We start from the raw sequence: 10,669 nt of genomic DNA on the forward strand, positions 1-10,669 counted from the left end.
CACACCCCGTGGGTGGTCTAAGGACCACCCACAGCACAAGCTCCTGAGGAGCCTGCTAAATATTCCAAGCCTGGGCCACATTACTTTGCAAGCACCCCAGTGATTCTGAGGCACACCAAGGTGAGAGCGCCACTCCTGCCTCTACCCTCTGCCCTGGTGACAGGACTGGTTCTTAAGACCCCTCCACCCCTCCATCCCACCCCCAACCAAGGACAGAATGACTCAGTCAGGGATTATGCTTATAGAAATACTAACAGCCAAGCCGGGGGAGTTCTGGGAATCACATCAGAGAGACAGGCAAGAAGCAGGAGCAGATGAGGAGACAGCGGCATTCTGGTGACAGTGGGGTGGGGGAGGTAGGAGGTCCTGTTGGGTCACCCAGCATACAAGCCCTAGTCCCTAACTCATCCAGGGCCTTAAGGAGAGGAGTCAAAGAACCAGAAGAGTAGCCATCTTTATTCCACAGTCAGTAAATCCCACCACCACAGTGATACAAACTCTCCAGCAGACTCTACTACCCAAGCCAGTACCGCACCAACAGAACCGTGTGTGCGCGCGCAGTACTGGGGACTGAGCCCAGGGGTATGCTACCACTGAGCCAATTCCCAGTCCTTATTATTTTGTACTGTGAAACAGGGTCTTGCTAAATTGCACAGATGGCCTCAAATGTGCAATTCTGCCTCAGTCTCCCAAGTCACTGGGATCACAGGTACATGCCACCACGCCTGGTTCCCTAACCAAACTTTCTGCAATGACAGAAACACAGTTCTGTACGGTCCAATGGAGTGGCACTAACCCTTTTGGCTACTGAGCACTTGAAGTGTGGCTACCACAGCTGAGTAAACACATTTTTAGTTTAATTTAAATTTCAATGCCACATTTGGCTCACGGCTATTATACTGGAGGGCCCAGCTCTAGACCCTGGCCTGGTCTGGGGCAGTTTGGTTCAAAAGCCAACTCTGAGGAGAGCAAGTGACGGAAGAACCCTGGGGTCACCACCCATCCCAGAGACAAACGGCAGCTGCAGTTGCTGAGGGACGTCTCAGAGTGGGGGGACCCCGCGAGCACGGCGGATGAGGTTGGCCAGGCGCTTAGCCAGGCCGCCAGTGCGGGGCTCCTCGATGTGGAAGGTTCTGGTGAGGAGGTTGTAGAAGGAGCCGTAGCACACGGCCACCACAGTGCACGTGAGGCAGATCACGTTGTAGGGCATGCTGAAGTCGGGCGTCGGCAGGCTCACCAGCAGCGGCTCGGTGTAGAGGCGTATGAAGTAGCTGGAGCCATCGGAGACTGGGAACCTGGGCAGGGCAGGAGTGCTGAAGCAGGACGGGGTGCTTCCCCCCAAGGTCATTCGCAGCCTTGGTGGCCAGTGCACCAAGGTTCTCTCAGCCTTGAAATCTTTTTTTTTTTTTTAATACCAGGGATTGAACTCAGCAGTGCTTAACCCCTGAACCACATCCCCAGCCCCTTTTTAAAAAATCTTTTATTTTGAGACAGGGTCTCGCTAAATTGCTGAGCCTCAAAATCTTTCAACCGAAGGCACCTTACAGGACAGCCTCATCAAAGGAGAGCCGCCAGGTGCTGCCCAGGAGGAAAGGGCCTGGGCCTGCCGGTGCGCGGCTGCCTCTCTGAGCCCAGCCTCAGCCTAAATGATGCTCCTTAAAGAAGTTCCTAAATAACCCCACGGGCTGCTCCCCAAACACCCTCCATCTATCCCTTCCAGAACAGTCTCCGCTCTGACTGTGGCACAGGGAGGAGAGGAACAAGGCTGATTTCTTCGCTGTTGTTTCCCTGATGTGCTCTGAAACAGCTGGGAGGTGCTGCATTGGACAGCCACTCAAGAGAGTCAGGGAGGAAATGAGGGCTGAAGCACTGCCACTGTCACCTGCTTTCTCTTCTAGAAGCACTTCAGGACCATTTTATAAAGTCTTTACAAGAACCAGGGACTGCTGGAATTTTCACTAGCATTGGGTGGAACCTACACGTTACTTTGGAAGAGGAACCTGCGCAATGCCCAGCAGGCAGCTGAGGGCAGTGCATCAGAAGGGCCTGGTCACTTACAGGGTGTTGAAGAGGGGGCTCCCTTCCCAATCCACTGGTTTGGCTGCCACCATGCTGGGCACAAGGGCGCTGAGGACAGATGGGCTGCAGAGAAGCAGAGACATGGCTCATGTTCCTCACTGGTTCCCTGACAAAGGGGTAAGTGGCATAGGGCAGATCAGGAAGGTGGGGGACAGCCTGTGGGGATGGATCTCACCTGACATAGAAGCCGTGGTTGGGGTCTGGGGTGTACTCAGTCCACTTGAGCAGTGCCCGCTCAAACTGGATGGAGACCTTGGTGACTGAGTTTGCCGGGAGCTGGATCAGCATCTCTAGGAGGTGGGGCTGCAGCCGGTCCTGGGCAGGCTCATAGTGGATGTAACCTGAGACAGACAAAGGTCCACCATCCCTCACTCCTGGGTCAGACTCCTACCCACACCTGTTCCTACCATTTGCCTGAGGGCCACAATCTGGATGCCTAAGAGGTGGGCTTTGGATCACGGAAGCCAGGCAGGTAGGGAAAGAAGCAAGGTCTCAGAGAGGGAGAGCACATTCCCAGGAAGCAGTCCTGGATGGGTCAGGAATGCTGCAGGCTGCTACCCACTCTCCACATCCCTAAAACTGGGGTGCAGACACCTAATGCTGATGCAAGGAAATTCACAGGACCACCTGGGGATTCTTGTCAAAAATATGGGACAAAAATCTAATCAAGTTTCTAAATCTAATCACCAATGCACAAGAAATGTAGGGGATGGAGGGACATGTTGAATACCAGCACAAGGACAAATCCAGAATGTAGAACATTCTGTACCACAAATGACCTCATTCCTCCAACAAACACGCTGCACTGGGCAGGGGGGTGGTGGGGGGGGGTGGAGAGAGCCAAGCAAACTGCTCGAGATTAGAGAGACTTAAGTGTGCCACACCAAACACAAGACGGGAATAAGAAGGGAAATCGGGAAGGAGAGGAGGAGGGGAACTCTGCACTTTCTGCTCGATTTTTCTCTAAACCTAAAACTCTCAAGTTTATTTTTTAAAAAATGAGACATTTAAGAGACCCATTAAGCAAATGTGATGCAAGAACCTTGTTTAGATCCCAATTCAAATGAACAATTATACAAGGTTATGTTTAAGACCAGAGGGGAAAGCAGGAGTGTTAATGATACGGTTATGGTTTTTGAAAGTCCTTTTTCTGAATACTTAAAGATGAGTTGACACGACATCTAAGATTTATTTAACAAGTGTCAGCAAAAAAATAACCAAACCAACTTATTACAAAAAAAAAAAAAAGGGCTGGGTTATGGCTCAGTGTCAGAGTGAGGTACTAGATTCGATCCTTAGTACCACATAAAAACAAATAAACAAAATAAAGGTATTTTTTTTAAAAAAAGATTAAAAAGAGGAGAAAGATGAATATAAATGCCAGGCAGCTGGGGACCACTGAAGCTGGGTGATGGGTGGAGGGGAGTTTGTCACACTAGCAGTACGTGTTTGAAGTTCTCCAAAGTAAAAGGCAAAACCCCAAACAAAATATCTGGGGAGGATGTTTGAAATTGATATTGTGAAGATGGCACAAATAATGATGCTGAAAATAAGCAAAAAGAGGTTTAAAATTATGGGAAGCAACAGAACTATTTAAAGATTTTTAGTTTTTCATTGGGACACGATACAGCCTGTTCCTAAATCAATCTCCCCCAACATGAAGGAAAAACAAGGGCATTGAATGAGCCTGTGCTGGACACTTGACAGAAAGCACTCAGCACATATCAACATCTCCTCAGAAAGTAAAAACTAAATTTTAAATCTGCACCTCTTTACCCTCCTAAGAGGTGAAAGCCATCTCCCTGAGCTCTGCCATCTTCTTAGCTTCCAAGACCTATTTCTCTTGCCAACTCTTTCTTGTCTTAATGAGGCTGTGAGTCATCGTGGAACACAAGGATGTGCCCAAGGCTCCAGGAAGAGAAAGTCAGTGAAAAAGATCAGGAAGCTGCTGCCCTCAGACTGTGCTATCAAGAATCACCAGTGCTGCGTGTTTTCATTATATTGCTTTATAAGCAACTTCCAAATACGACACACTGAGGCTTTCTGCTCCATTTTCCATATGATTCCTAACTCTTCATGCCTGTGCAGGCCTTCAGAGGTATTTCAGGAACTACCCTGAAAAATGAGAGTCTTGGGGTCCTGGAGAGAAATGAGCTGGGGGGTCTGGCTGGGACTCAGCTCCTCACTTGGTTTGTTCTCCTTGCCCTTGGAGGTGATGGTGAGGGTGTGCACATACAGCCGTAGGTACCAGGGCACGGTGTCCAGCAGCAGCACCGGGAAGGCCCGGTAGGGGTGGTTGTTGTAGAGCAGCGTGCTCAGCTCCCCCTTCTGCAGCCCATAGCCGCTCACGTAGCGCTGGGCATGGAGGAAGGGCACTGGTGGGGCTTCTGCAGAGAAAAGAAGCACCTGTTAGCTCCTAAAGACAAGGTCAGGGCTAAGCCAGGGAGCAGATGGGGAAAAGTCCTGCCATTAGAACTAGAAAACCTGGGCTCTGGAATCACCCCTCTTGCCTGGGCCCCCAAGAGATGACAACCGGATTACTATTATCTACAAAGTGCTTATGTGCCCAACATTGTGCCCCCTTCCAACCCAAACCAGGTGTGCTCAGGACATCCTTCCGGTTCCCTGGGTAATACTGCACAGGGTCCGAAGGAACTGATGCCTCCCTTGTCCCACACATATTGTTTCTTGAATGCAGCGTCCTCTTTTTTACCATTCTATATCTAGGCACATGGCACAAATTCAAAAATACCTATGAATACATGAATGAACTCCACATTTCACATGTAAAGTATCACATCCAATCCACCAGGTACTACTGTCCCTGTTTTGCAGTTGAATACAGGGTTAGGAACTGCCCAAAGTCACACAGCTTGGAAGAGCTGCAGTCAGAACAGGAACACATGACCCCAGAGATCTGGTCTTAATGGGATTCTTTTTTTGTTTGGGGTTCTAGGGATTGAACCCACAGGCCCTGGAGCACTGCGCTACATCCCAGTCCTTTTTATTTTTGAGACAGGGTCTCACTAAGTTGCTGAAGCTAGTCTGAAACTTGCAATCCTGTCTCAGCCTCTTGGATTGCTGGGATTATAGGACGGTGCCACAATGCCCAGCAACCCTATGACTTCTAAAAATGATTATAAAGTCATTAATTATACAGATTGAGAGGCTCTGCTGCAGCACTTCCAACACGTATGTCATGCTTTGATCATGTCTACCTCCCACCTCTTGTCCTCCCTTCTTTGCCCCCTGCCTGCCCTAAGATCTTCTAGCAAAGACAGGACAGTGAGTGTTTCCCTAGGAGAAAGAATCCCTCTAGCCTTTGGGGGCCCTGGTGGCCTGCCCACGTGCCCACTCACCATTCTCCGGGGGTCTCTTCCACTTGAGCTGAAGGTTGAGGTTGCGGGAGTTATTGATCATGGTTGTGTCAAGCAAGTCATAGACAGCATAGGTCTTCCGGGTGCCAAGGATAACGTCTTGGTATGTGGTGGTAGGGGGTGGGTTCACCTCCAGTGTCTCATTGTCCTGGGAATACAAAAGCCACAAAGGGCTGAGAAGCAAGCAGAGGGGCAGGCTGGCCCTGGGGAGAGGGGGTGTAGCTGGAGACCTCGATACCTGGTTGTAGCTAGTGACATCCACATAGACTCGGCTCTCTGAAGCCAGGGGGCAGGGCTCTGTGAGGGTTCGGGAGAACATCCGGAAGAGGGACCAGTCTGAGGATCAGAAAGCAGGGCTGAGCAGGGCCTAGTAAGGGTGGCCACACAGATAAGGCAGGGTAGGGATGGGTGGGCAGGTGGAGACAAGTTGCCAGGGCAGCTTACCTTTTTTCCCCTGCCCTGTGATGAAGGCGTCAAATACAACCGTAAGGGTCTGCCTCAGCTCCCAGGAGATGCTGGTACAGCGCGCATTCTACCACAGGGGCCAGATGGCAGCAGTGAGGGGCCTCACTCTCATCCAACCACACAGCCTCAAGGACTCTGAATCGGACACAACCCTCATCTGTGCATGCATATTCACATCTATCGATCTGCTCCCATTCACTACTGAGCACTTGACCCTGAGCCAGACCCTGACAGCTTTCTGTGCATCACTTTGATGAACTGTCACAGCAGCCCAGGAGCTGATTCTCCTACCATTCTCACACACAGAGAAGAGAACGAGGCTCAGGGAAACAGAATGACTCACTCAAGGTCATGCCAGCTGGCAAGGCACGGGGCCAGCAGTTGTACTCACACAGCTCTGTTCCTAACCACAATGCTCCATGATAAAGATTTACTGAGTACTCGCCTGGCAACCACGCAGTTTCCTTGGTGCATGGACAATGCCCCACATGATTATCATATCTGCCACTTACTTCTCATTCAGCCAGAGCCAGACAATGGGCTACATCTGTACCTACACCTTCTCTCAGAGCCCCCATATGGTGGTCACCCTCTTCCTCCACTGACTTACTCTGCAGACAGGGCGGATGTGCACTGCCTGGGAGTGGTAGCTGGTGTGGAACAAGCGGTCAGCCTTCAGCAGCACAGAGAGGCCTGCCTAGACAAGGCAAGAAGAGACGAAAGGTCAGAGACCTACATGGAGCACCTGGCATGGGGCACCAGTTCTCTTAAATGCCCCCTGGCTACCAGGCTACAAACGGGCACTGCCAATTCTGTCCCCTCTCTGGGGCTCCCACCCACACTAAGACCACTCTGGCCTCACCTTGGAACTACAGGGCAAGAGCTTCTTCCATGGGGTGAGGTTCTCAGTGCAGACCACCTCCCGCGGCAGCACAGCATATCGCAGAAAGTAGTGGTCAGTATCTGAGGGAAATAGATACTGTCAGGGAGGCCTGGGGCCCTGCCCCTCAGGACCCACTCCAGAGACTGGGGAGACCACCCCTGCTCTCTACACCCCTCTCTAGCACCACCATCCAAACAGTCTCACTGACCCCTGGGGCAGCGGGAAGCAACGTAGGGACAGAGAGAGCAGAGTTTCCAGAGACCTGCACATTGGAGGGATTTTAGATCAAGCCCAGGCTGAGGAGGGAAGAAACTGAGGAGAAAGGAGGAGAAGGTTGGGCAGAGGTTCCAGGAAGGAGGACTGCAGGGACTATCTCACCATTGGCCAGCCCCAGGGGTTTGAAGGAGGCTGTGGGGGTGACTGTGTTGGTGGAGTCGATGAAGTTGAGAGAGGCGCAGAAGATTCCTGAGAGGACATTACTGAGCTCCTTCCAGGACTTATCCACACTGGATGGAGACACAAACCCAATCACTGTCACAGGGCTGCCTTGGCTCCCTTACCCAGAGCCTGCAGCAAGCCACCAAACCCTTGGTAAAAGGAGGCTGGATTCTCAATCATTAGACAGGCCAGAGGATAGAGTCAGAGCAACATCCCTGCCCGGCTCAGCCACTTCTTGGCCTCACTGTGCCCAGCCTCTTCGTCCTCTCTCCTCTGGACAGCCCTCATCACCATGGATCTCTGCTCAGGTGGATTCCTGCCTAGGACTGCCCTCCTCACTCTTCTCTGCCCATCTTTCAGGTTCGGCGTCCTGGCCCCTCATCCAGGAAGCCTTTCCGGCCTTCCTTAAGCATAGCCTCCTCTGTGCTGCTGTAGTTCTGAGCATCCAAGGTCCACTCTGGGAGACGGCCTGGTTATCAGTAGTATCTTGTCCTAAGTACCTTTTCCCCTCAACGAGGCAGTGTGCAATTTGACAAGAACTAGTGTGGGTCATCTTTGCACTTTCCACAGTACCATGCAGAGTGTTCTATTACTTCAGAGCAGACATCAGCTCACTGAGCCTCCCCGAGTGTGCTCAGTCAGGCAAAGCAAGAGTCTGCCCTGTGAATACTAGGGGCAGGAAGGTAAGTCCTGGTCCTCTCCTCAGGTGGGAAGTCTTATATCCAAAAATCTCCTTGAACAAGGGGAAAACACCTATTCCTATTAAATTGGGTATCTTTTCTTATAGAAATATTAAGAGATTTATTCTCTAGATAAATAATAAAAAGCATAACATTCAATAAGCACTAGAATTCTGAACTTCAGCTTAATATCATAGGCAATTATCACCGAGGGTAGACAGTGACAACAGAGCAGTAAAGGCAAGGGAGCCAGAGTCAAGGCAAGAGCAAAAACTTTGGCCAATTGTGTGTGGGGTGGGGAGTGGGGGCTATCACTGCTTGCTCCTTGTCTAAGATTGCTTTGGTGCTGTAGTGGAGTTTTGTTGTTTTGTGGTGCTGGGGCATGTGCATTTGAGGCAAGCATTCTACCAACTGAAGTTTTTGATAATCCTTTGTTCAGTACTTTTCCATTACTCCAATCCTTGAAGCCTGAAAGTTTTATCCAAACTCTCCTTAACCATGCTTTATTGAAAGTGCACAACACTGACCCAAATAGCATTATTAAAAATTTTAAATTACTTTTTGATATTTAAATATGTCAGTTTTCACATTAAATTCTGGTATCTCTTGCTTAATGAGTCTGACCACATTAAGCCTCTATTGCTACATGGCAACAAATCATAGGTGATGGCTGTCCTTTTCAGATTGTCACACAAGCTCTTAGGTCTGCCACACTCATTTTATAATTCTCATTCCTATGCTTCTACCAATTTTTTTGGGGGGAGTACCAAGGAAAATTCAAAGTGTTCCTGTCTGCAAGCTTCCAAGGGTGCTTAACTACTGAGCCACATCCCCAGCCCTTGTTTGTTTGTTTGTTTGGGTGTTTTGTTTTGTTTTCAGAACAAAGGGTCTCACTAAGTTGCTTAGGGCCTCTCAAAGTTGCTGAGACTGAATCTGAACTTCCAATCCTCCTGCCTCAGCCTTCAGTGACACTGAGATTACAGGCATGTGCCACAGTGCCTGGCTCTATCAATGTTTTTATACCTTTACCAATTTACTTATCTGTGTGGCCCATGCATAGCATGCAATCTCTGCAACCAAAAAAGGCTGTACTCTTAACAGAACTGCCACAGCAGTCATTGGATGTGCCTGTGCCCCACCCCCAACCCCACCAAACAGCAATTCCTCTAACACAGAGATCTAGCATCCTGAAGGTCAATTCTAGCCCACAAACATGTTTTGTTTGGCCTTATTATTTTGATGGTACTTGAATATGAATATGAAAATATGAACACCTTTTAAAAAGGTAATCAGTTCGCCAGGTTTCTACAGACTTACATTCAAAAAGCACCATCTATTGCCTCTGTAAGGATACATATGTGCTGCCTCAAGTCTGAAAGAATTAGGGGAAGTAAGTTTATTCAGCAAAGTAAAGCAGGCCACTCAAAGATAATCCCATTTGTTACTTCCAAAGCCAGCTCCAGTCCCATGAGTCGCAGTCCACTGGAATTCTTACGCCCAAGCAGTGGCAGAATGAAACATCTTTCCCTGCCACATTCCATGGTATGCAACAGGACGCAAAGTAGACACTCACTCAGTGACAGTGTCTTGGAACCAGACCCAGAGCTCTGCACCTGATGGGGCCTGCAGGTACGGTGGCCCCCAGTAGCGTGTTCTCCAAAAGCCTTGCGTGAATGACAGATGCAGCTCCCGCAGAGAATACTTGGAGATCAGCTGCCCCAAGGCTTTGGGGAAGAGCCGGTAATGAGACACTGGGGGAGAGAAAGCAGGTGAGTGGTGAGCCCCTCGCCTAATCGAGAGCCTTACCTGTGTGGCCCACGCATAGGGCCCACACCCAGGGTCCAGAACTCCACCGAGGGATGAGCCCCGCCTTCCCAACAGAGCAGGCGCCACAGAAACCTTTCTCCGGCCAGACCTCACCCTCTCACCTCCTTCCCGCTGCAGCTCCGAATCCCAGCGTGTGCGGAACTGGAACGTAGCGGCTACATCCCCGGAGGGCAGCGGGGTGATGACGAGCTCCTCCCGCAGGCTGTCGCGTGGGGGCTCTGCATGGCCCCAACCGCCAGGCCCCAGGAGCAGCAGCACAAGCAAACCCAGCGGCACGGCGGCCGCCATGCCCGGGGCCGCTTCCACCTCCCAGCGGCGCCCGCTCCCACGAAAGGCCGGCGACCAATAAGAAGAGCGTGTGAGAAGTGACTTCCGGTTCAGTCCCGGAAGCTGGGGTACGGTTGCCACAGTTACCGCCCCGAGAGCCAAAGTGATTTCCTCCTGGGCCGAGGGGTGTCCGGGACCGAGAGGACGCGGGAGGGGATGGGCAGGTGAGGGGGCTAGGGGCTGGCTTGAGGACCCGTCCACTTCGAGGTGTTTCCACCCACCAGAAAGTGCTTAATAATACGGAGCGCGGCCTTGCCGCTTGATAGTTAAGGAAACAGTGAAAAAGGTCCATTATTTTTGCAAGGTCACGCAGCTGGGGTTGGGCTGCCCTCGGCTTCAGATTGTCTGGATTTGCTTGATCCAAACCTACCTCCTCAGAGGACAGTTTTGCTGCAGAATCCCCAAATAACTAACTGGTTATTTGGTATGAAAAATTTCTAACCGACAGCAAAATTGAAAGAATGAGCACCTGTTTCCCCCTCACCTAGGCGACACTATTAACATTTTACCATTCTTGTACTTGATCACATAACTTTCTAGAATCCATTAATCCATCTGGTTTTAATGCGTTTCAAAATAACCAGACATTAGTA

General features: G+C 50.5%; 1 protein-coding gene across 1 annotated transcript; it reads right to left on the reverse strand.

The window, feature by feature from the left end:
- Window positions 1-436: 436 nt before the first annotated feature.
- Pigt (phosphatidylinositol glycan anchor biosynthesis class T) lies at window positions 437-10,080 on the reverse strand. The gene is made up of 12 exons (XM_046433724.2): window positions 9,851-10,080; window positions 9,496-9,673; window positions 7,183-7,310; window positions 6,784-6,884; window positions 6,532-6,618; window positions 5,901-5,988; window positions 5,695-5,792; window positions 5,439-5,604; window positions 4,266-4,466; window positions 2,255-2,420; window positions 2,059-2,142; window positions 437-1,295 (listed from the first exon to the last, which is right to left on the reverse strand). Exons 1-12 carry the CDS (start codon window positions 10,035-10,037, stop codon window positions 1,043-1,045), a joined length of 1,737 nt encoding a protein of 578 aa, XP_046289680.1. The 5' UTR covers window positions 10,038-10,080; the 3' UTR covers window positions 437-1,042.
- Window positions 10,081-10,669: the final 589 nt, after the last annotated feature.

This window comes from Marmota monax, unplaced genomic scaffold (assembly GCF_021218885.2).
Source record: "Marmota monax isolate L192 unplaced genomic scaffold, Marmota_monax_Labrador192_F-V1.1 WCK01_AAM20220418_F8-fsc00014, whole genome shotgun sequence".
Taxonomy (NCBI): Eukaryota; Metazoa; Chordata; class Mammalia; order Rodentia; family Sciuridae; genus Marmota; species Marmota monax.